The sequence below is a fragment of the Pagrus pagrus genome (assembly GCF_965226575.1).
Source record: "Pagrus pagrus genome assembly, chromosome: 2".
In the NCBI taxonomy this organism is placed as follows: Eukaryota; Metazoa; Chordata; class Actinopteri; order Spariformes; family Sparidae; genus Pagrus; species Pagrus pagrus.
Genome location: NC_140186.1, coordinates 8,065,016 through 8,090,458, shown reverse-complemented (window position 1 = coordinate 8,090,458; position 25,443 = coordinate 8,065,016). Strand labels below are relative to the sequence as shown.

General features: G+C 42.8%; 1 protein-coding gene across 1 annotated transcript; it reads right to left on the bottom strand.

Moving 5' to 3' along the window:
* Window positions 1-1,003: 1,003 nt before the first annotated feature.
* gna12a (guanine nucleotide binding protein (G protein) alpha 12a) lies at window positions 1,004-24,913 on the bottom strand. The gene is made up of 6 exons (XM_084369594.1): window positions 24,121-24,913; window positions 16,572-16,790; window positions 5,347-5,397; window positions 5,055-5,255; window positions 4,500-4,706; window positions 1,004-3,764 (listed from the first exon to the last, which is right to left on the bottom strand). The coding sequence occupies exons 1-6, from the start codon at window positions 24,436-24,438 to the stop codon at window positions 3,603-3,605; spliced, it is 1,158 nt and encodes a 385-aa protein (XP_084225720.1). The 5' UTR covers window positions 24,439-24,913; the 3' UTR covers window positions 1,004-3,602.
* Window positions 24,914-25,443: the final 530 nt, after the last annotated feature.

The following is a 25,443-nucleotide window of genomic DNA, read 5'->3' as shown; positions in this document are numbered from 1 at the left end:
ATGTTTCAGAGACCACTGGGGATATATTTTTCTGCTCCCTGCTTTTTCCTCTCATCTCCTTTGTAGGATACTGCGGGAGGCCGGTTTGGGTTTCTCTGATGTGTGTGTGTGTGTGTGCGTGTGTGTGTTTGTGTGTGGGAGAGGGAGGGGGCCGTCGAAACAGGCGGAGGGATGTCATTCTTACAGTCACTCCATTTTGGGATCAGGACAGGAAGTGGGCTCAACAGAGGAAACGTGACCTCCTCCCCCCTCTCCTCCCTCCCTCTATCCTCTTACTTTTTCTTGTATTCCCTCTTCCTCCCTTTGTCTGTCCCTCCCCCAGTCTGTGCCTTACCCATTCACAGGGTCATTTCTCAGATCCCGGCCGTCACATGGGCTTGTGCGGTGTGTGTGTGTTTAGACCTTAAATTACATTCTGCTCACTTCCTGTGTAAATAAATCTATGTTAACCAGTGATTTCTGAAACAACGCTAAAACCATTGGTCTCGTTGTTTCTGGGCTCCCTCCCTCTCTCTCGAGACTCGCAGTCTGTTATGTATCAGAGCTCCTCTGATTAAAAGCCAAAGCAAAGGTCAGACTCTGCTGGGTAACGGAGATATCGCCTGACTCTAGCTGCACTCTTATGCCCAGCGGTCTGATAGCTCTAGCTGATGAGCCTCATATTACATTATGTGGAATAAAAGCCTACGGTTAGCCTCCAGGCTGTACATCAGTATGACATTACATATCAGGAGCCTCAGTTCTCTGCTGTCTGACTATGCAAGAGGGCTTCTCATGTTCATAAAACGGCCCCAGGACATAAGAAAAACAAGTTTGATTTCATTTTTTCCCCTCACATCTGTCCTTCATTTTTTTTTTTTTAAATTCTCTATTTCCCCCTGACTGCTAATCTTTCTACCGCTTTTCACTTTCCAACACGGAGGGTCTCGACCTCTCGCTTTGCCATATACACACACACTCAAACACACACAGACGCCCACAGAGAAAATAAAGAAACAGCACGTCAGCAAACGGCAGTGTATTTCACCACAGAGCACAGAGCCAAGGCACCGGGAAACAAAAAACAAAAGCAGAAGACCTCCCTCTTTTCATCCTCTGCCTCCATCCTGCTCGCCTTTCAGATTCTGCCGTCTGTTTGTTTGTTTCATTGCCTTTTTTTTCTTTTTTTCTCTCCTCTCTGGTTGTTTTCTCTCGGACACATCCAGTGCAATGACGACACTTACAAAACACTTTGTGAGTGGAAAAGGTAGATTAGTTCACGACAAATGTTACAGTTACAGTGCTGCTGTTAGACAGAGTGGCGCTTGTATTGTCAGGTCACCACGTTACACACAGTGTCAGTCAGATACTTACAGTATTCTATGTACAACATGCACAAAGTGTTGAATACAGTTTCATAATAAGGCGTGTGGAAGTGCTCATGACCAGGCCTCGTTCCCATCCAGGCCGTTTTGGACTCGACACTCAGGGTGGGAGGAGCGGCCCGGCTGTGAACTGCTGCCGAGTACCAAAACACACATCATGAAAATGTTTCCACTTCACGGACTCTCTGCTTCAGACGCAGCCGAGGACTCAGGTTCAAATTTGAAACGTTTAAAATCACAGGACAGGACATCTCAGAAGTAAATCAGTGCAAAGAGATATATTTAACTGCAAGTAACCATGGCAACGTTACCTTTGCTTTACGCTACATCACGAGCTAACTCACCGGCGAAAGGAGGGCTGCGACTAGTGATTAATCAGCTGGTTATTGTTTCGATGAAGTGATTCATTTGTTCTTCGAGCCTGCGTCAAAGGATTTTACGAGCGACACCGACAAACACCGAGTGGCCACTTTATCAGAACAGCTTTCTAATACCGGATGGCACACTTCTCTTTAAAACTCTCGAGACTGTCAGTCACGAGCAGCAGTTTCTGACATACTGAAACTGGCCTGTGTGTAACTATCACTCCGCCGTCAAAGTCACTTGCATTACATTTCAGACACGTTCTGTCTGCGTGCTTTTTAACCGTGCTTCATCGCTGGATATCCAATCCAGGGAGTTTTCTAGCATCCAGAAGTGCATGTAGAAAGTAGGCATGGTAGACAATGCGAGTCAGAACCCTACATTTTAAAACAAGTTGCCACTAAGCTCTGGTTTGGTCTCAACCATCTCTTAGGGTAAATATCTGTCTCTTTAGCTGCTTCCTTTTTCGGTTCAATAGAAATTGCCTCCCTTTTTTTTTTGCTGGTTGACTAATCGATTGATCAGCTAATTGTTGCAGCACTAAAACATTTTCCCCATCAGTGTGATAATAAACTGTCCAGATGTAGAAAATACCAGATTCGGTGAAGAGGAAGAAACTCAGTCTGTGTCGTCTGTGTGTGAGTTAGCTCTCCTGTGATTTCGTTCAGTCTTGTTTGGGTCGCTTGCTGTGGTTTTAATGTTTTGTGCCAGTCTTTTTTTGGTACGCTTCCCACCCTGACTGCTATAGACTTCCAAAATGGCTGTCAGCAACATGGGAATAAGGTCATTTACAGTTCAACCCTGTCATTCTCTGCTTTTCCCTTCATGTTTACAAGACAAAAGGAGAGTGGTGTAACCGTAAACCAAAACCTCCTTGTAAAGGGGGTACTTAAATACGCCTCGAGTCCGGGCTGTTGTGGTGCTTCCACTAGGATGTCGGTGGGAAACAGAAGAAGGCACAGGGATAGAGATGAACCGTGATTCATGGAAGACCGGGAGCTGTGTGTGTGTCCGTGCTGTGTGTGTTTTAACTGGGAAGAGCCTCTAATTTGACTGTGTGCTGCTTCTGCTGGAGAGGACAGGAACAATCTGTCCATTGTGCCGGAGAGGAGAGGGAGAGGATGAGTTGGGTAAGACTTGTTATCTGCAGCTGTTCATCTCTCGTATGATGGCGGGAGCGGGAGAATAAACACAAGCGGTGAAGGAGAGGTAAAGATAGAGAGAAAGACGCGGAGCGAGAGGGATTCATCTCTTTCCATCTGCTTTCCTCGTTCACTGACAGGAACACTTGTGCAACCTTATCACATAACACAGCATATGACCGGGATGTGCCCAAACCCTCAGCCCTCTCCCTCCGTCACGTGTACGTCGGCTTGCTCTGAACTTTCTTCCTTCCTCTTTCTTTGCCTCTTCGCTCGCACGGCTTAATCCAGCTACATTTCATCCGGCAGCAGTCTGACGTGGTTTAGTGACAGGGATGTCATGAGTCATATATACATCTGAGAAAAAACACTTTCAGTGCTCATGCCATGTAGTCGGTGCTTTTCTCTTATTTTTTTTCTTATTTTTTATAAAACGCTTGAGAGCTACGAGAAGGAGAAGGTGACTGTCTTTCCAGCATACACACATTTATACAGGTTAAATGCAGGATCTCGTCCTCTTTGACCCTCGCAGGGGTTTCCACAGGGGTTCGACACATGCCAGCTTCATGGCTTCCACAGGTTCAGAGTTCAGTTAAATCCACGCTGTGGCTCAACTGGCTGCTCCACAGGTCAGTGTTAATATGCACTCGTGGGCTGTAGTGTCCTCCAGGCCCGGATTCATGGCCGGTTTCACAGTTTACAGTCACAGAAGTCGTCGTCTGCAGCATGAAGGTCACTGCAGCATGATATCTTTGAGGTTTTCCTGCAGGATGGTGTCCTTGACGGCGTGAAAGACAAAACGAATATTTTCTGTGTCTATCGCAGTGGTGAAGTGGTGGAAGAGCGGCTTCCCCCGGTTCCTCCTCTTACGGCTGAACGACTGCACCAGGAACGCCTGGAGGGAGCAGAACAGAGACACTTTGAGTCGGACTTCTTAAACATCATGTGTATGAGAGACCCTGTTTCATAATCGGGGAAAGAAATCTGGAGAAAATCAATATCTTGGCCAAGTAGAGCCATATACATCACGATTCAATCATCAGTATAAGAACACCATTCCTGAAAATGTATGTAAATTATGTAATTATTCTAAAATGTCAGTCCAGCCCAGAGTGAATTCAAAGCTGTCGTTGAACCCTTTGGAGTCCAGACTTTAGAAAGGGACAGTCTGAGTTTTTGCTCCCAACAGTCAGAAGCTCAGAAGTGTTTCTTGCATTGATCTACAGGAGTTTGAACACACTGAAATATTTATTATTTTTTCGTGCCTAATTCTTTTTAAATGCAAAAAAAAGCCACCAGAGTTGGAAAACACAATGGGTCCACATCATATAGCCTCACATGGTCCAATACCACTGAAAATGAGTCAGGAAATATGAAGGCACATGGCAAAAAAAGGCAATTTGGCCACCTCAAAACAGCACACCCTCCGGAGAGGCAAACTGGGCAAATGTTTGAGGCCCAAAGGTGTTGAGACTGTCAATCCAAAACTTCTTGGCCCAGTGTCCTCCCTTCGTTTGTGTCATTAGAGGTGGTGAAACATGTCAGCAATGATACTTCAACTGTATGTGAAACTCCACAGACATCGCTTGGATGATAATTTATGCGTGTAGGTGCTCAAAATATTGTGTACCTGTACGTCCTCTAGCCGGCGTGGGTCTCCTCTGAACTCGGGGAAGTTCTTGCGGATGTCCACCGTGCGAATCTTTTCCACCAGCAGGTCTGTTTTGTTGAGGAAGAGGATGATGGACACGTTGAGGAAGAGCTTGTTGTTGACGATGGTCTCAAAGATGTTCATACTCTCCACCAAACGGTTTGTCCTCCGATCCTCCATCAAGACCTGGAATAGCACACACACACACACACACACACACACACACACACACACACACACACACACACAATTATCCTTTGGTTTTTTTTCAGGTTTTATCTGCTCACCAATTAAGGATTCAGTCGTCATCATATGACTGTTGATTTGAACCGCTGCCACGACTGAGGGAACAATCGAGTTTCAAAAGCCGACCACAAAGAGAGCTTTGTGTGAGTCTCAAATGTTGGTGTCTCTGACGTTTCTAGTCCGTTTGGTATTTCTAAAAGTCAGGAGAATAATGATCACGCTTGTCTGACAAAACCCCTCAACATCAGCGACACATGATCAGACACGTACGTGCAGCTCTGACGGTACCTGATCGTACTCCGATGACGAAACCATGAAGAGTATCGATGTGATCCCGTCGAAACACTGAAACCACTTCTGCCTCTGTGACCTCTGCCCTCCCACATCCACCATCTTGAAGGGAATCTTCTTGATGACGAAGTCGTGCTCGACGATGCCTTTAGTCGCCTTCCTCGCAAACAAAATGTCCTGCTTGCTCGGGATGTAGCTCTGAAAAGAGGGGGGGGAGATGAACACTTCCTTTCAAGTTGGTGAAAAAACACAGAGTGCACTTCAGATTTAACTCGTCAGTGTGACTCACCAGTTGACCGATGCGATCCAAGTTATCCAGGAAGTATTTGACTGACTCACTCTGAAGACGGGAAGAAAAAATAAATATTACTAATCCAAAATACAACTGAGCCGTGTTATTAGGTCCCCAAATAATCACATTAAAGCCCTTTCTTTTATTTCTTCCTTATTTGATTCACATTTCATGGAAACTGTGGTATTTGATTTAATAAAACATCAATGGACGCTTTCTGCCCGATCAGCAACAAATGACAGAGACCATGTGGCCGACAATAATCGGATCAATGCCGTTATATATTCTGTAATGTGCTCTGATACTAATGAAGTTAATTTTATGGACAGGCTTGACCAATAGCACGCTGCTGATATTCATAACTGGATCATTGTGTTTTCATCAGTGTGTTTGTGTCATAATCACATCTAGTGTACTTGTTTACGTTCCCAGACAGAAACTGACTTGAAGTGGACACATTAAAGCTGCACCGATCGATATATTTATATGATTTAATGAAAAACCTATGATGAAGCTGGTGAACGTAGAGTAAAATTTAGAAGATTCACACTGAGATATTTCCCTCAGGAGGTGGTGGAGACCAAAACAGAAGAAAAAGGAGAGTGATGATGAACGCTGATGTTGCCATATACAGAGTTAACAAAAAACTTGGCTGATGATGTAACAGACGACATTATACATTTTGTTTAATGGCACTTATTAATACTCAGAAACATATCTTGTTGCCATGGGTGACAACTGCTCCCTCATCAGATCGATCCGCCCCGAGGTTACATGTAGTTCTGACTGCTGCTGGTATTAGTTTGTACTTTTTCTAGTGGGAGGTTGTAAAATGTCTGTGTTCTGAGTTGTCTTTACATTATCAATTACATTACATTATTAAATATTACATTATTCTATTATTATTATTATAATATAATTTGTTTCCAGAAAAATGCAAAAAAATTGGTGGGAAACATTAAATATGGAAGAGATAGAGGCATGTGGCCCACACAGGCTGTGAAAGCTGTGAAAAGGAAGCTAATAATCTGAATGATAAATGTTTTCTGTGTTATTTATGATATTAAATGAAGATTATTTGGGTTTTGGACTGTTGGGCTCTGGGAAATTATGATAAGCATTTTATTTTTTACATTTTATTGACATTTTATAAACTAAATGACTAATTGATTAAAGGTGAAAATAATTGGCAGATGAATCACTAAAGAAAATCTTCTTGAAAGCAGTCCTAGTGGAATACACCTGTGTGTTTGCAAGGTCTAACCACAAATCATATATACTTTAGTTTTCTGCTGATTATGTTTGAATACCTGCAGCACAGTTGGATGTTTTTTTTTTTTATTATCTCTCCTCCATTTCAGGCAGCAGTTTCTTTCTTTTCATTTTCATTTCTGTTCTGTTTGACAGCCACTAAGCCGACTCTTGAAACCTGAGTTGCGTAATCCATCACAGCGAACATCGAGCCTGCACTCTGTTTTTTTTTTTTCTGTCAAGCTACGCTATCGCTGAGTGGTAATGTGGTTAAAATGCCGGCTGATCATCAGTGTAATGGATTGCGCCGCTCAGGGAAGTTTTAAGAGGCCGCTTATTGATTTTCATACTGTTGGGAGATGAATTGAAACCAGTGGGTGCCCGGGACTGCAGCGAAGGTGCATCCAGTTTGCTAAAGCAGAACAGCATGGCTCAGAAAACAGCTGGCCGCAGTTGTTCTGAGTAAATACACTGTATGTGATCGGGAGTAAACGAGCTAAAGCTGTAACATAATACACACTGTACACATACACTTAAAGTTTCAAGCTGCTTGCTGTTGACACTCGGTTTTACTGCTCCTCTTTTACACTTTTGATTCGTGACAGCAGTTTAAAAGTGAATCTCGCTCGTTCCTCCCTCTCTCTCTTAATCACACACACATTCAACAGGAAACAGCTGTGTGTGTGAAAACAGTGGGGAGAGACATGGGGGAGGGAGGGATTAGCGAGTCAGACAGAACCCAGATACAAAGTCATTTTAGCACTCCCGTCACACACACACACACACACACACACACACACACACACACACACACACACACACACACACGCGTATTGCTGCTCATTAAACCTGTGTTAATGACACAACTTCACAGATCGAACAGAATCAGTGAAAACCCTTCGAGATGTGACCCCGTGACACCGCCGCTGACCTACAGTGTCACAGCAATAGGAAACACAAAGCCGGGGGCTCTGATTGGTTCGGCCGGACGCGGACAGGAGGAGGGCCTGGTCGGAGGGAAAAGCAGGGAGAGGGGAATTCCCAGAGATGAAGGGATAGGCAAACACAGACAGGGACACACACACGCACACCGCACACACACGGACACACACACACACACAAGGAGATCATTTCAACAGACGCTTTAACTGCCATCAGCAGAAATGAGACAGCCTGTTCAATGATGCACTGGAGGCATCACACTAAATCAAACTAAATTCATTTTATTATGCCAAGGATGAGTTTCAGTCGCTTGTAATGCTGATCTACAGCTTGTTAAACTATAAAATATAGCTGCAAGTGTGTGTGTGTGTGTGTGTGTGTGTGTGTTTGTGTGTGTGTCTGGATTTGAGTGTGAGTGTGTGTATGTGTGTGTGTGTGGTTGAGTAAGGCAGGAGGAATGTCTCCATTCATGGCGTGTATGGGCAGATTAGGGGCTTTATTACAGCAAAGACCTGAATAAGCTCACATTCTGCAGTGTGTGTGTGTCTGTGTGTGTGTGTGGCCACAGGTACATGTGTGCAACTTGTGTGTGTGTGTGTGTGTGTGACTGGGTGCGCCACTATTGTTTGACAGCTGCAGTCCCTTCACTACAACGAGTTGGACTCATCTTGTGAATAAAGTGAATAAACATTTGTATGTAAATCACAATTTCTCACATTATTATTATGAAGTAAACGTCGATTGCACGGTGTGACGGCTGTAGAGTAATGACACCATCAGTGTTCAGACTTGTTTCCTATAAACTTCGCTTTCACTTTGCTATTTTTCCGCCACTGGGCATAAAAAATGAAGGCTGAGATACAGTTGTGCCGGCAGCCCGGCACCGTTTCTATCTGCTTTCACGTCTCCTTTATAAACTAAATGAATAAATTGTCATGTTTTGTCCTGTACTGTTGGTGACTGTGACCCTGAGGAAAACAGAAAGCCATCTGATTGTCTCGGCAACAGAAGCAAAAATTGTCAGAAAATAGTGAAAAAATTTCCAAGATGATGTTTAAAGTTGTCTGTTCTGTCCAACCAACAGTCCAACAAACATTTACAATGATAGAAGGAGTAAAATATGTTCATGTTTTGATGTTTTCACTGTAAAGTATCTAAAATGTTGTTGTTGTTGTCTTTTTAATAAAAAAGCTAATATTTTATCTATCCGGCAAAACTTCAATTTTTGTTTTTTTGACTGTCAATATATGAATTTTATATAAATATAGAAAAACAAGGAGCATCTTCAGGGGTTTCCGGACCATTATAAGGTTTAGGTGTTGTACCCAAGCTGCTTGTGGCACCGTATAAGCCAAACTAATGTAAAGTCAGTCTTCAGTAAACCTCAGGACAACATAGATCTTTAACCTTTGTTCTCTGAAGCTGTTATAAGTTAAAACTCAAAACATTTTTTAACAAGAATTAGCAGCAGTTTATTGGGATGTCAATACACAACAAACATCGGTCTGAAAGTTCGACATGCCAGAAAGTTTTATATTGTTATAAACCCACAAGAATGCACAAACAAACAAAGAAACAAAACACAAACAAACAAAACCACCCCAGTATTCCCTGACAGGGCTGCGCTGCCGGTCTCACATCCAGCCCTGCAAACAGAGATGATTTAGTTTTCTCTGTAAAATGACTAAACTTAATTAATCTTCCAAAGAAGGGACAGAATTAATGAAAGAGAAAACAGGATCCCAAGTTTTGTTAAAATTATCAGAGCTAAAACTAAAACTGTACTTTCTCTTAAAGTACAGAAAAGTCATTTAGTCTCTCAGCCGAGAGCCGGAGCGACGGAGCGTCTGAGCTTTCCAATTAAGTCAAAAAACGCCTGCAGGCTACAAGACAGCCGAAACCAATGACACTGCTCGCAGTACAATACAATACAATACAATTGATAATCAATTTGAATGTATTCAGATCACACAAGCAAAATCAATTGACAAACTTCTAAGCTTTTCTTCTACGCACACCAACAAATCAGGTAATAATAAGCCCCAAAGCCAAACTAGCAGACATTACTCTCTCTTACCGAACAATAATTACAGCTGCACCATCTGGCATCACCTTAACGACCGTCGATGAAACAACCAATCAGAGCCGTAGAGCACAGGACAGTCCCGCCTTTCATTCAGTGGCATTTTTAACATCTATGCTGGACAAAAAATTCATAAAATGCTTTGAAACCTAAACACTGTGACCAACTAATCACACAATCGACTGGTCAACTAATTGTTTTAACACTCTACTGTTCACACATGCAGTATTATATGTTGTGTATCAGAATAATAACTCTATAATTGCACTTAATTACGACTCAATTGCTGATTCTGGTTTATAACGACGCCCGTCATCACTTGCCGGGTTAATTGCTGATTCCAGGAAGGCAAACACATCATAAATCATGAAACCAAAAACATCCTAACACCATGAAAACATTGTAAAACCTAATCAAAATATCATAAACCATAAAAGTCCAGACTCTAACGTAACCTTTAAGTCCGACTGGGTGGAAAGCAGGAGCTGTCAGGTTTTAAACAAACCTCCCAAACGGAGGCGACGAGTGAACTGCCTGTTGTAAACATCTATCAATTCATGGCCCCACTTCCTGGTTCACCTTTGACCTACTGTACTTGTGCATGCACTCGCTAATAATCTCGTCACACTGCTCGTGTTTCTCGACCGCACTTTGTTGCGCTGATGTGTCTGTTTTCTCTGCGATCGCTTTGGTTGAGACCGACGATGTCGAAACTGATAGAAATCGTGTGAAAAAACTATGAAAACAAGTTGGAATAAATCAAAATTCTCACATGTGATATTATCTTTTTGGTTGTTATGACTACAGTGTTTGAACTATCACACACATAAGCACGCACACACGCACACACGCACACACACACACACACACAGGAGGATGCCAGGAAAGAAGAACTGAAAACCGACACAGAAAAAGATTTTTCCACTCTGTAAACACTTCTAGATAAAGTTACATGCTGTACATGTGAGTGCTGCAGCGGCAGAGACTTCCAGGCTGAACTCTCATATAGTCGACCATATGTGGTGTGTGTGTGGTGTGTGTGTGTGTGTGTGTGTGTGTGTGTGTGTGTGTGTGTGTGTGTGTGTTTCAGCCTTTACAGCCTCTTTTCATCTTCGTCAGGGCTTCAGAGTTCCCTATACGGTTAAATCAAACCTCCTTTATTCAGGGTGCCTGCGCTGCCGAAGACAACAGCAGCAGTTTAGCGCCACAGCGTGATATACAGCCTTGTTTGTGTGGATCGGCAGAGGTTCGCTGTGTTTATGTCCTATATCAGACTGCGTGTTATCTGGGTGTGGTGGGAACACAGCGCAGCCTGCGAGTAAACAAAATCCAAACATGTGTTCACTTTCAGTTTGTTTTCCTCTCACTATCTCTCACTCCTTCTTGTCCCACTCTTCTTTACTTTCCACTCCTTCTCTTTTCGTCCTCCCATCGGACCCCCTCACTCTCACTCTCTCTCTCTCTCTCTCTCTCTCTCTGTCTCTGTCTTTCCTCTCTCGCCCTCCCTCAGCCTGTGGCCCGGCTCCAGCAGTGCCTGCCTGGGAAAAGCTGACTGTGGTATCCCTGGAAAACCTCTCAGAGAGTGGCTAGCAGGGGGGGGGGGGAGCATCTAACTCAGCACATTTACTCCACAGTAGACATTTTGGTTGCTTACTTTGAAAGGAGAACGCTGCTGTTATTCTATATTTTTCTTACCGTCGACAGAAAGTCAACAATGAGTTGATTCTCAATCTTCTCTCCGGCGTGAACCCAAAAAAAAAAAGTTTACGCCTCCCGGACAACAAAAAACACTGATAATGGAGGCGACCAATTAAAAAGAATCCAAGTTGGGTTTAAGTTAACACGGTAGCATCAGCCAAACTGTTTTGTGTACCGACATGATTCACAGTCATTCAAATTGGTTTCACTTTGTGCCGTGACAGGGGGCCCAAACCTCAAGTATGGGAACGACTGCATTAGGAAACGTATGAATACTTTCCAGCTCCTCTGTCCTGTCTGTGACTATCAACCCCAAAGTTCAGACTGAAGCTGTAATTCTTTAGAAAGATTCACAAATAGGACTAATTTCAGTCGCAGAGCCCAAAGCGAATCCTTTAGCTTTATTCTCACGATTGTTTGAATCCTGACTATGCTATACTAGCTGCTAAATGCTCCACTGTGTTCACCAGCTAGCTGCTAACTTAGTGGGTCGTGTACAGTCGGGGTTTTTCTTTACGTCTGGTTGTCAGGTTGTCAAAGTGAAACCTAAAACAGTAAAATTATGAGCTGTAAAACCAAAAACAACGAGCTGAAAGATCATACACAGAACACTGATAGTAACCGCTCGGTTCGCTATTATGCTAACTGGCTGCATAACTCTTTTAGCCTTCTTTTGGTTTCCACTAACTCCTGAGGGAAATATCTGGCTTGGCTGCTAAATGCTCCACTACGTTCACCAGCTAGTTGCTAGCTGGTGGTGAACAGTGTTTTTTAGCCTACTTTTCAAAGTGAATCTAAAAAAGTGAAATTATGAGCTGTTAAACCAAAACAATGAGCTAAAAGATCATACACTTTGGGTGGTTCGCTATAGGCCAGTGCTTGCTAACCGGCTAATAATGTACCTCTGCGGCATCTTGCTAACTAAACAGGAGCCGTCGTTGAGGTTGATTTAGCATGTGCAGGCCTTCACGTTGGAGAAGTTAATGACAGAAGGTTTGTTTACATCATTGTCTTCTCAGAAAATTCAAGGAAATAAACATTTCTGGAGAGAGGAAAAAAAAATAGCATGACTCGCTAGTCAGTATTAATCCACTAAGCCAGACTGATGTCTGCAGGTCTGTGCAGCTGTGCCATACGAGCTTTATCACGCAGCGGCTCCAGATAAGACGAGGCAGTCTGACCTGGAGCTGTGCACTGTCGCGCACACACTTACAGTATGTTAAGTGAGAGAGAGACGGAAGTGGCTTCTGTCTGACTCCAGATTGTTTTGTCACTGATAAATGTGCAACGAGGTAAAAGGTCAGACCTACAGCTCCGGACGGAAAGCAAAGCTGCCGTTTGGTGTCCAATAAAGTGCGAGTAAACTAGCCGCTACAGGCAGTACACACTGCTCCGGCAACGAGACCAGCTGGCCGTGCCGACGCTCTGAGACATTCACTATATTGACAATATGGTTAGTGATCACTCATGACTTTCTGTTGAACCATTAAGTGCCGTTAACGGTCTGTCTGGCCCCTTCACGGCATATTTGTAGACACTTCTAGACTTACTTGTAATGCCAAGTGGTTCTCCAGCTGCTCTGTTCCAATAAGTGGCCGCTTTAAAAACACGTCTCGATTTGTTTGGGTCTCATCAGGCAGAAGAGACAAAGATGAACTTAAAGAAGAAACTGGATGGTCTCACTAGAGAGAGAGCTGCCAGGTGTCCTTTGTTACTCTGTCTAGACTCTGGACGTCTTTGTATCGAATAAATAAGCAGTTTGATTTGTGTAAACTTTGGAGCATCGCAACAAGCTGTTAGCTCAACACTGACATATTACCTTACAACGATGATACGGAAATGTGTTATTATAGACCTTGTTGTGATCCACTGCTGCTATAAATATCTATTAGAGCAGCTTTAAAAGCACAGTATGTAATTTCTGCTGCTAGTGGTTTCTTTATCAACACAAAGAAAACAAAGGAAGCAGTTTGAAGACGTCGTGAAGTAGCGTGGGAACCTGGGAGTTGTCTTTATTGTTACACAACCACCACTGCAGATGAAAATCTATCTGGCGCGAGTCAAGCAGAAATCACGTTCAAGGACGGAGAAGGGCATTTGTTTGTATTCGTGTTACATCTGTTCGTGTCCGCTGACTTCCTTCCCCTTTCTCTCTCTGACGTGTCACCCTAGTTTCCCCAGAAGTTTAAGCCGCAGGCGACCGAATCGAACTTACTATTACACGTGTGTTGTGGTTTTATGTTGAAACGTTGCATTATTGCATTAGACTTCAGATGTAAATGTCAAATGTCTTATCTAAATCTCAAATTGGCAGCACAGCACAGACATGCTCCCTTCCAAATACAAATTTGTCCTGTCTGATATTAAATTTTCCTAAATTTAATGAAAATCATCTCTGCAGGGGAAGTACTGAATTATAACTCAGGGCATGCTCAAGAACTGGATTCATCCTGTTACCGTTCACTACTTCCATCTCCGCTTCTCACTGATAACACAACAAGCGGGCGCAGAGTACCAATTTCACCTCGGGACGCATTTTTCTGCCGATTTTGAGGCTTTCAAGTCGTCAAAACACAGCAAATTCACTGCACCTCACTTTGATATGCGAGCGAGTAAAGATGACATTTTATCATATCCTGCTTCAAAGATACGTTTTGAAATATTCAATAAGAAATACTGTCTTGTTTTTCATCTGTTTGATGTGACCGGTTATACAGTGAGAAGAGTGCAGCGTAGCGTGGCAGATGAAACTCCACAGGGCTCTGCTTCACCGCCTCCATTCCCAGTCAAGAGAAAAATAATTACAACTTTGGAAAGTCTCCAAACAAAACAAAAAAATAAAAACGAGAGAGGGCAGACGAGCAGAAGCGATATATATTTCCAAAGGCTTTCAGTCAGAGCAGTGCTTCCTTCACTGTGGCTTCTTCCTTTAGCTGACAGGTAAAAACAGCTCTGATATTATCCAGTTACTTCCTCTGAGCTTGTCGGTTATTATTATTATTAGCTCTGTGAGTCCTGGCTGTGGTAAATCAGTTAAACAGTATGCAGATGTCTGCGACGCTAGACTGCTGACGTCACTGAAGTGATGTGGAAATATTTATGGACCTGACGGTAAAACATGTACACTGCCTCACAAAACAGAGGAACCAGGCTACATATTAGGTCAAAACTGAGTCAAACCTGAATCTGACTTCAGAAATGAGTCATTTTCATTAAAACAGCTTTTTAAACTTAAACTAAACTACAACTCAAATGTAAAAAGAGGCAAAACACAGCGTCAGTGCTGCATTTTGTGTCCTTACTGTCGCCTATTCTAGCTGTTAGCTTGGAAAGAAGCTAACTAGACGCTAGGCTAAAGTAAGAGATATCAAGCGAAAGCGAAAGGGAGAGCCACAGCTAAAGCTAAAGCTAAGTGTAGTTATAATCATTATTTGCAAATGGTATCATGCATGTCGATAAACTGACATTTTGTTTATTCAGTTTGTTATTCCATGTCGTTAAATAAAGCAGCGGCTAAATCAATTCACAGCTAAAAGTAGCTAGCTTAGCTAAAAGTAAATTTCACATGATTTGGTGGTCAAGCTACCTTTAAATTACACACTTACATGTATCAAATGGTTTTGTATTGTACTGTTTTTGATAGTAGTCGGTCATGTTGTGCCCTTCTGTTTTTATTCCTTTAAGGATCATTGTATTTGTGTAACACTGTAAACTGTGATGCCACGAAGCCGTGATATTTTCTGAGATGGTTATCGTGCGGTGAAAATCTCAAACCGTTGCAACCCGAGTGGGTTTTGTAGCATTTACTATTTCATCTGGTGTCATCTTCGCAGTCGATGGCCGCAGGGATTATTACTGAAGGTTATTTTTTGGCATTAACGCTCAGGTCGACAGCTCACAGTACAGTGAGATAAAAATGATGGAAGGGAACGCTGGGTGACGAAAGGTGCGAGGCTGCATTCGTCCAGCATGTTATTCATTGTGTACTTTAAAGAAAAAAGGCTGATATACACCTTCTGACCAGAAATTGCTGTTTGCCACCACGTTGGCACAGAAAAAGGCACGTTCCAGTTTCACAGTTTCAGCTTTGAGTAATCTATGACTGATCATGACTCCGGGTCAATGAGTAAACTGGATTTGAATGCAGAGAGTCACAGGAGGATTTAGCGTAATAAATTTACCAATGTCGAACTTTTGATGTGCGGGTGTAAACCATATTATCATCACTATGTTGTAGCTGCTGTTTACAATCCACACATAAATGTAAACAATGCACTAAGAACTATTTCCTACATGTATATGTGTTTATGTATACACGTACATTAATATAATAACATTTTACCATAAATACATGACAATAATCATGATCCTTGAAACTGCTGCAACACCTGTTGAATTCAAACTCCCAACAAATAGGGGCGTCGTATCTCCAGAGTAATATTCTGCTCATGCATCCATGACTGTAGCTACTGTTAGCTTGTTAGCTCAGTTAACCGTGGCGTTTACACTGCGAGCACAGGCGCTTTGGACCGCTGAGAGAAAGAGGCTTTTTAGGCCTGGGGCTAGCTGGTTAGCATGCTAATGACTTTCTTACATGTTGCACCTTTAAAACTGGTAGACTTTTTTTTTTTTTAAAGAAATATATCTTTGAAGTAGGGATAAATATCAGCCCAATATTAGGAAATTAATAATTAACAGAGCCGTTAATAAGAAGCCAAATTGCTTTTCACTGACTTGATAAATCCACACAGTAGTTAGTGAGTGATCGGCCAAAAAGATGTGGACGTTTTTATAGTTTCAGACGAAGAATCACAGCTGTAATTTGCAACACGTGTTCCAACAAGAGTTCAGAGAGGATGGAAAAAGTCCACATCTTTTAAATCAGGTCTTATTAGATTTATCATCCATCTTTGCTCAGTATATCTCAGCCTTTCTTACCCTCAGGTTTGATAATTATCAGTTATCATTATCTGCCATGAGAAGCAAGTAATTATTGGTTATTCATATCGTGCATCCCTACTAGCTGCCATTACAAACTCTTCCTGTGCTGCAAAAAGTTGTTCAAACCCACAGAACTTTATTATACAATCGACTAAAGATCCTGAAATCTTCAAAGATACCGAATATGTCAACCTGTCAACCGTCTTTTCTCAGCGTGAACACCATTTAACCTCAATAAAAACTTGAAACAAACCTAAACAGTGAAATAAAAGGGGAAAACCATGTGTCATGTGGTAAATCTACTCACCAGTTGGAACTCGGAGCGCCGTGCGTAGGCCTCCTGTATGCCGGTGTCCGCCCAGAGCGCGCTCACCGCCATCACGTACAGCTGAAACTCGCTTGGCTCGACCCCCGAGCCGCCCACGCGTCCTTCCCACGACATCACCAGCATGCCCTGCTTCTCGTTCTCACAGCTCTGCCAGCCGATGCCCAGCTTGTCCCGGGCGTCCACCAGCACCCGCATGCCCTGCAGATATCGCACAATCAGAACATGCACGTGAGCCTGTAAGTGGTGCAACAGCTGCTTTTTTCTAATGTCAGCAATATTGTAGAAATATTTCCTGACCACGGAGAGGGGTAAAAAAAAAAACCTCCTTCTATGTGCTGCTTCCTGGGAAAAATGTCAACACAGTCTAGCGTTACTGGTAAACATAGACTAACACACGCACACACACACACTCGAACATGTGCATGTGAGGCTGCTGGTGGTTTTGTGAAGAGAAGCATGTGGACTGATCCGTGTGGGAGGTCTGATCAAACTAACCGATGTTTTATGTCTTTTCTGTCTCCCTATTTATTAAACTCTTTGCAATCAAGTCCTTTTAACCGTTCCATGTTAGCGTCTCATGATCTGTCGAATTTGGTTTGAGTTTTTATTTGTGATTTAAAGGAGACCTATTATGTTTTTTTTATTTCCTTCAGTGTTTTATAAGAGTTCTTGTGCATGTAAAAAGTCTTGAAAGTTAAAAAAAAAGGGTACGTCCACACCAACAGGAGCTCCTCTCTCCCACTGCAACACCGCTCCTGAAACGCCTCGCCAGACTTTGTGACATCACACTGTGTCACCGTGTCACACATTTGCATAATTTATGCCAAGCAGCTAAGAATTGATTAAGCACAGCTGCTCTGTTGTTGTTAGCGGTGCTGGCTCAGGCATGTGTGAGCTGACCAATCAGAGCAGACTGGGGTATTCGGAGGGGCGGGGCTTAAAGAGAGCTGCGTCACTGGACAGTATGTAAAATGATGAACTGAAACGATGTCTCCTTTAATGTTTTATCATTTTCAGCATCATTTATTTAGTCTGTTTTGTTTTTGTTGATCTGTAGCATCTATTTCTTTTTTTTCTTTTTTGGCTCAATAATTTACTCCAATGTTCCCAAGCATCTCTGAAGTTCAAAATCTGCTGCATTATTGACGCCTGTTTGCCTGATTTATTGATCGAAAACACAACAAAAGGACTCAGCAGCCAACAACATCAGTGATATACAAAGTGTTTCAAAGGTCACGGTAGGTTATGGCTGGTGAGTATGTGAGTCATGACCACCTAACTCTTGTGCAACAGTCAAGTCTGGTCAAGTTTATTTGTACAGCCTAACATCACGTTCATTGGGCTTTACAGGCCAGCAACACAACCAGCTGCCAACACAGCTCAACGCCGTCTTGACAAAAGACGAGGAAAATCCTCTAAAACCCTCGAAGCAAGGAAAGAATCAGACAGAAATCAGAGATTACCCTCTTAAAAACACAGATGGGTTTGCAACAGGCAAAGGGAAATAACACTAAAATGAAAATAAGATGTGACAGTTAGTCGAATTTCCCACCAATGCAGCTGCTGTGCGTGTGTGCTTGTGGTGTGTGCGTGCGTGTGTCCTTAAAATGCTCCTTGGTGACTAAGTGGTGTGTTTTCTAAGTCATATCCCTCATTTACGACTTTTTGTGAGAGCTGATGTTTGTGTTTTTTCAGGAGGAATGAGTAAGACGGCCAAAAACAAACTGGCGTTTAACACAAAGACACACATGCAGCCATAATCTGACACACATGCACATCCAACACCAGCACGCTGGCGGCAAAACTACCGAGAGAGTCACCGTGAGCGAGCTGTGACTCACATCCAGTCAACGTTTCTTACACGTCTTTGCGCAACCTGAACCTTATCAATTTACTACTCTGTGTATTTGTAACATAATCCTCGGTGGTACTGTCTGTCTCTCTTCCTGTATGCCTGCGTGTTTGTCTGGCTGCCTGTTTCCCTGCTGGTCACTGAGCATGTTTGTCCCCCCCCCCCCCCCCGTGTCTGTCTGTAATAAGTCAGTAAGATCAGGAAGTTGATCGGGTCTGTCCCATTTCACAGGCCAAATAGCTGCCAAAAAATTTGAGCCTTCTTCTGCCAAAATTTGGAGAAAAAAAACCCTGAGCGTCCTTCAAACACTCTCATGTGAGCTTTCATTGGGGCGTTTAGATAATCCGAATCAACTTCTGGTCAGGAAATATCACACGGCTGTTTGTGTTTAGCAGGAATTTGTACCCAGGTGGCATTAAATTACTGCTTAATATGACACTTGAGATGCTACGATGAGCATTATTCAGGTGGAGTATTACCCAGTTGTCCTTCCTGTATTGAAGTAAAATTTCACAACTCCTATCGCAGCCTCAAATATAATTTCCTTTAATCTAAATTAAAGCCTTATTTGTCTGTTTAAGAAGGATTTACTGGTGATAAACGTGGATGGAGGAACACAGATAACAAGTCCGATACCTGGACTTTGTGGATCGTCTAATACCAGGAAACAATCTGAAATCTTTTTTAGCAGCTGTGTGCTACTAACCATGTAGGGATGTGGACTGGACAGAAAATCAATGAGTTCAGACTTCAGAAGTTGAAGACTTGGACTTGTCTGTATTCATTTTATGTTTTAAGTTTATTTTTTTGTAGTCTGGCTGTCTTCAGTGTTTCACTCTTTCAAAGTGAAGGGGAGGGAATAGTTTCTGTTTCTAAAAAAAAGGAAGAAAGCTTTAATGAATTTCTTTGTCATCCTCTTTGAACAGGTTAAATAAGTTAGGTGGGTACTAATACCTCGTCCTTTCTCTTTATGAAGACCTGACACTGCAGATAAGACTGTGATTTGACGTTTATGGATATTGTTTACTTACTTTATTAAAAAAAACCCTGTTCTGCAGCAGGATCTTGTTTCTAATCAATGAATTATGGTGTCAGATTGGTGCATAGACTCATGTACTTGCCAATACCCAATCTAACATTTCAGAGAGTATCTGGATCCGATACTGGAAATGGTACTGGAACAACCCTACTTGTGAGGCTGACCTCCAGGTCTGGCCTCTGTCTGTTAAAGTCCGGTTATATTAGAAAAGAAGTGGTTTGTAAGCCATTTTAAATCAATGTGAACAGCCATGCTTGAAGGTGGCCAATCAGCTGACTAATCACAGTGTAAAGTGGGCTTGAATGTTGGACTGTCAGAGTTATATAAGTGTTCGGACACAGACTTCCATGATCGGACATCGGAAAGGTTCCCTGGCCCCTTTAAGCCGAACCACGGAGGGCGGCGCTATGGGAAACACTAATTGAAGGAGAAAGAGACTGACTCTTGTTATTTGTCTCATGTGTCACTGACCCTCAGTCTCATCTCTCCACACGGGGCTTGAGCAACATGAAAATCTGATGTCTGAACTGAAGACTTGTCACAGTCACGAAGTGGTCAACGGTATTATTATAACAGCAGTTGGCAGCTGGCTGGGACTGAAAGAGGCTCCCGTCCTGCATCAGTGTTGCCGCTGCCCAACTCCTCTAACATGATGTCTGCCTTCAGTCGGCTCAAAACATGGCGAGACAGAAAAAAAATCCCCCACTCTGCAGAAGACAGATCAAAAAAACTGTCAAAACACAGCGTACAGGCTGGTAACTAGTCTAACAAACGAGCACTGATCAAACACGCATTAATCAATCCATATAATTCAATCAGTACAAACAGTGTTGACCCACAGAGCTTTATTTTAAATCTGAGTCACGCTCCGAAACTTTCCAAAGATGCCAAACATGCCGAGTTTTTGGGACTTCAATAGCTTAAATGAGGAGCCAAATTGAGCTAACAGTGTGGATTACATTGATTTTTCCAACCTTAAAAGGAAACTTAAAGCAAACTGGGCGATAAGGGACCGAGAAACTTCTGCTCTGTTTGTATGAGACAAACAAGCTGCTCAAACTGTGAACTCTGGTTATCCCTCTTGATCGATGTGTGTCTGCGAAAACACTCGGTTAAACAGTAATGACCAACAAACGAGAACAATCAGAGACACGGAGATAAGAAAAACTCAAAGCCGTCATAGGTCCAGCTTGAAAATAACTTCTTCTTGGAGAACAAAGCTTGACAGCGTGGATCAATACATCTACTCTAACGAGGATTATACCACAGATGTTTCTGACGCTGATGGAGGTGTAATTACTAACATTCAGGGAGCAGGTCGGCACCTGAACTCCACCTCTGCGTTATTGATTTTTATAAGCCTAATTGCGCTACACACCTGTGTGCTCTCTTATCCCTCCTTCCTTCCTGCTTTGTTCTCCTTCTCCACCAAGTTCCCATGAAGGGGGGGACGGAGGGAGCCTCCTACATCCGGCAGGTGAGGCTGATCCTCCGCCAGCGCCCCAAATCCTCCCACTTTATGCCCCAGCGGATCCCAGATTTCCTCATGTAATGTCATGAGACACGTTAAGTGCTCCTGTTGAAGTTACTTCAAGCTACTTTCCTTTTCAGTTGATTCTGGAGGCCAATCCGGACGAAAGACGACAACGGCGAAACAAAGCAAACTTTGTGTTGTTGCCGTACCACCAGACTACAGAGCGAACTCCTACCTCAGGCTGTGACGCTCCTCAATTCACCCTCAGCACTGAAAGAAAAGTTTTAATCTTGTGACCGGAATCAGATCCGGTCATAAGAATTAAGAGTAACTATTAAATAGCACAATATCTTTGACCAAATATCTGGATTTTGATGTCGGGACAGTATTGTGGGGACGACTGTTGGTACTCTACAAACAAAATGTGTTGATATAATGACAAAGTGGTTAAAGGCAAATATTGGTATATAAGTACAACAGTCTGGTGAGTTCAGAGATAAACTGTGATACGAAACCTGTTGCTTATTAAAAGGACTACATTTGCTTATCCACAGTTTTGTATTCTACTGTATATGTGTTATTAAAAAAATCAGTGTTCATACCTTTAAAGTTCGGTCTAACGAAATGAAGAAGAAGAAGAAGAACATAACTGGACGATTGATCGATTAATGAAGAAAACTGAGGAGATGATTTTAAACAAAGAGGTAAAACTGTGTATTAAATCAATCAACAAAATCATCAGTCATCTACTTTATCAATCTATTCCTCCTTATAGCTTATTGACTCACTGATTCCAGCTCGTCAAAATGTGAAAATGGCTGCTTTTCTTAATTTTCTGCGACAGGAAACGGGATGTTTTGTTAAGAATTTCTTATTTTTCATCCAGATCCCTCCGATCAGTGTGTGTGCTGCTCTTACTGACTCCCTCGTGCACTCCTTCTGGTTTTGTATAAAAGTGAACAAAGTGTGGGACGAAATTCAAGAGGGTGTGTTTATTACCTGTAGAGCAAAAATGTCAGTTTTCGGCCGAGCTGTTTATCTCTCAGAATGACGGAAAAATTCAATCTCATCGGGATGACAGTTTGTGTTTTCCTCCCTGGTTTATAAAAGGCTGATTTTTTTGAAAACAGGAAGCCGACCAAGGCCTCGGTTTTGAAAAGAAGTTATGAGATATTACTTGACAAAAGAAAAAATATGGTCTGAAGAGACAACAGTAAGGCTACACAAGCTGTGGTGTGACTGGGTGTGTGTGTTTGAGATGAGAGGGATCTGTGTTTCCTGTAAGATGCATGAATGTGATATGAATGTCTCTTATCTTGTGTTTTATGTTTGTGATTGTATAAATGTTTCATGTACAGTCCTGACACCATCCTCGGATATTATAAACTGCTTTACACATTATGTTATTAATTAAATATGTATCTTGGTTAGAGATTGTAAGCAGGACCCCAGGGTGGGAAGCATTAGGCTTAGACGATATCTAAAATGTAATAACACAACTCTGATCCGCCCAACTACTGGGTGTTATTGTTGCATTTATTTGTATTTTATGTTGATTAATTGTATGAATAAGTGAAGGACTGAGAGCCTGATGTGCTTCATCTTTACTGCTTCCTTTGCAGAAACACATACGACACTATTAAATAATAAAATAATATTAAATAAGAACTCGTAAGTCACTGGTTCACCTGGTTTCTCAGGTGAAGCATCACACAGCTGTTCGATATCTGATACTGTGAATTTAAATATTACATGAGCCAAAATAATTGCCTGATATTTGATGATTTCTAATTATAATAAAGAAGAAACAGATTTCAGGGGTTTTTCAGGCCTTTTTTTCAGGGTTTTCTTGACTATTTTCAGATATTTAAGGTCGAACAAGCATCAATCAGTCGACAATATAAGCATCTGATTAACCGGTGATTGAAATAATGATCTGGTCGTTCTTTGATGCTGTTTTATTTGATTTTAAATTGATTAATTTGGGGTTTTAGACTGTCGTTCACTATTTTCTGACATTTTGCAGACTAGTTGATTACTGGATAATGTGCCTTGTGTTGTTTTATAGGACAAAGGCCGGGTGAGGAGATGACGGACGTGTAGCATCATGTTAATATTTTCATATGCTGGTTCAACTTTTCATCACTGATTGTGGGCACGCACCTTCCACCATGTGATTTCTTGTAATTTTCGCCTCCTACACATCGCGCATTGTGTGTGTTTCAGGAGGCTAAGTGGTGGCGAAATGTGTTGGAGGGTGGGGGTCGCGTTCAGAGACAGCACAGCCACTGTATGCTGGTATCCAGCGGAGGGTATATTGTATACTGCTGCTCTGTGTGTGTGTGTGTGTGTGTAGGAGTGCAGCCTCTTATCATCCTCGTCTGGGCTGTGTGGCACTCAGGGCGGATGTGCTCATCCCTCAGGAATAGTCTGGTATTGTTAGCTGGTGAAGGAGGCCCAGCCATGACAGCAAACAAAGGGACAGCGCGCACACACACACACACACACACACACACACACACACACACACATACACTTGGGATAAAAATATGTACTATGTCAACAAACCTTTCTGTGCCTTTCAGTCAGTATGTGTGTGTGTGTGTGTGTGTGTGTGTGTGACCCTTAACTGTGGGATGAAAATGTCTACGTGAGGGCTGCAGATAATGATTATTTCTACTACTGATTAATCTATGATTGGTCTGTAAAATGCCAGAAACAGTGAAAAATCCCCATCATGATGCTGACTGGAAATCAAAAACTCTCAAATATTCAGTTTCCCATCAGTGATGACGAGGAGAGGCTGCGACTGGTGATGTTTTCTTAGAAAATCACTTAAAACGATTGGCTGATTGCTGATATTTGTTACTGATCCTCTTTTTCTAATTGATTAATGACTTAAGTGTTTCAGCTCTAGTCAGATAAATCTCCAAAAAAACCTAATTGATTAATTGCTTTATCTTTCAGCTCTGGTGCACGTGCCTCCTAAATGTTAATTTCTCACCCTGGGTTGCCAGGTTTTGTACAACAACAAGAAAAAAGATCAATTCTTCATTAAAAACAAGCAGACACAGCGACACAGATTATCTAGCAGTGTAAACTTTGGACTCTGGGGGCTGTAAAGTTTTCCTGGAGGCCCCAGGCTGTTTATTTCCCGTCTTACCTTCAGTATATTCTCATAGATGGTGTCCCGGAAGTCCAGAAGTGCTTTTTTATCAAACTCCTGCCCGTTAATGATGCGCATCTGTTTGAGGAATGTGGACTTTCCGCTCTCCCCGGCCCCGAGCAGGAGGATCTTCACCAGCCGGCGGACGGCTCTCCTCTCCCGGGCGAGCATCGCGTCTATCTCCCGGCTCCTGCGCCGCGCCTCCCGCTCCTGCGCCGCGTCCCTCTCCCGGCTCCTCTCCTTGCTGCTGCCCGGGTCCCGGCTGGCCTCGGCCGGGAGCAGGCAGCGGCTCAGGGTGCGGACCACTCCCGACATTTCGAGTCGTGGGGAAAAAAAAGTTCAGCGAAACTTGGGTGAAGAAATGTTCATTATAGGACGCGACCTCTGGGGTGGAAATGGCCCAGTCCGGTTACATCCAGCTGATAGATGAATAATGCGTTTTGAGCGGATAATTGAATAAAGTCTACATTTAGGAGGAACGGGTGAAGCGGTTGTCTAGTCTCCAGCCGGCAGACAACCCGTGTCCATCTTGGTTTGACCGCGCCATCAACAGAAAAATCAATCAGGGCAGAGAAAGAGAAACAGCCGGGAAATGTTCAGAAAGTTTAAAAAAAAACAAAGTTGAGTCCTGAGAAGAGGAGCTAAAGTTGATGTGAAGTCGGTCCAAAAGCAAAACAATCGTACGGGTACAGACACACACACACACCGGGGACAGCCGCTCCAGACTCTCCACACACAGCCAGCGGGGTCTGTGAACTTGGGCAGCGGAGAGAGAGAGCAGCTCCTCCGGGCGGCGGTGGGACGGTCGCACTCGGAGGGGGGTGGGGGAGCGCCGGAGCTTTACCGGGGATCACCGTCAGGGGGCGCCGGAGGGCACAGCGGAGAGAGGGGGAGAGAGAGAGGGGGAGAGAGGGGGCGACGCTGCTCAGAGCTGAAGTCTTAAAGGGGCACTACGTAGTTTTAGAGAAGACATTCAAAGTCAACGTTAATGAGGTACTAGTACAAGAAATATTCATTTTCTCAGAGGTAAATAAAGTCCTCAAAACACTGTCTGAAGCTAGAAAGGTGGCAGGGTCCGCCACACGTAAACAAAGTAAAACAGTATGAAAGTGTGTTGTCCTTTAAGGTCAGTTTGTTTATTCAGTTTATTTAGTCAAAGTTTGTTTATTCTCTTTCTCTTTTGATTAAAATTTCTTCCCCAAAAACTACATTTATTTTTATTTTATTGTTTATTTATCAGCAGCAATGTACAATGCAGGTGTTGTACCAGATGTAGCTAATAGCTCATTTCCAGCTGTAGTTATAATAATAATAATAATA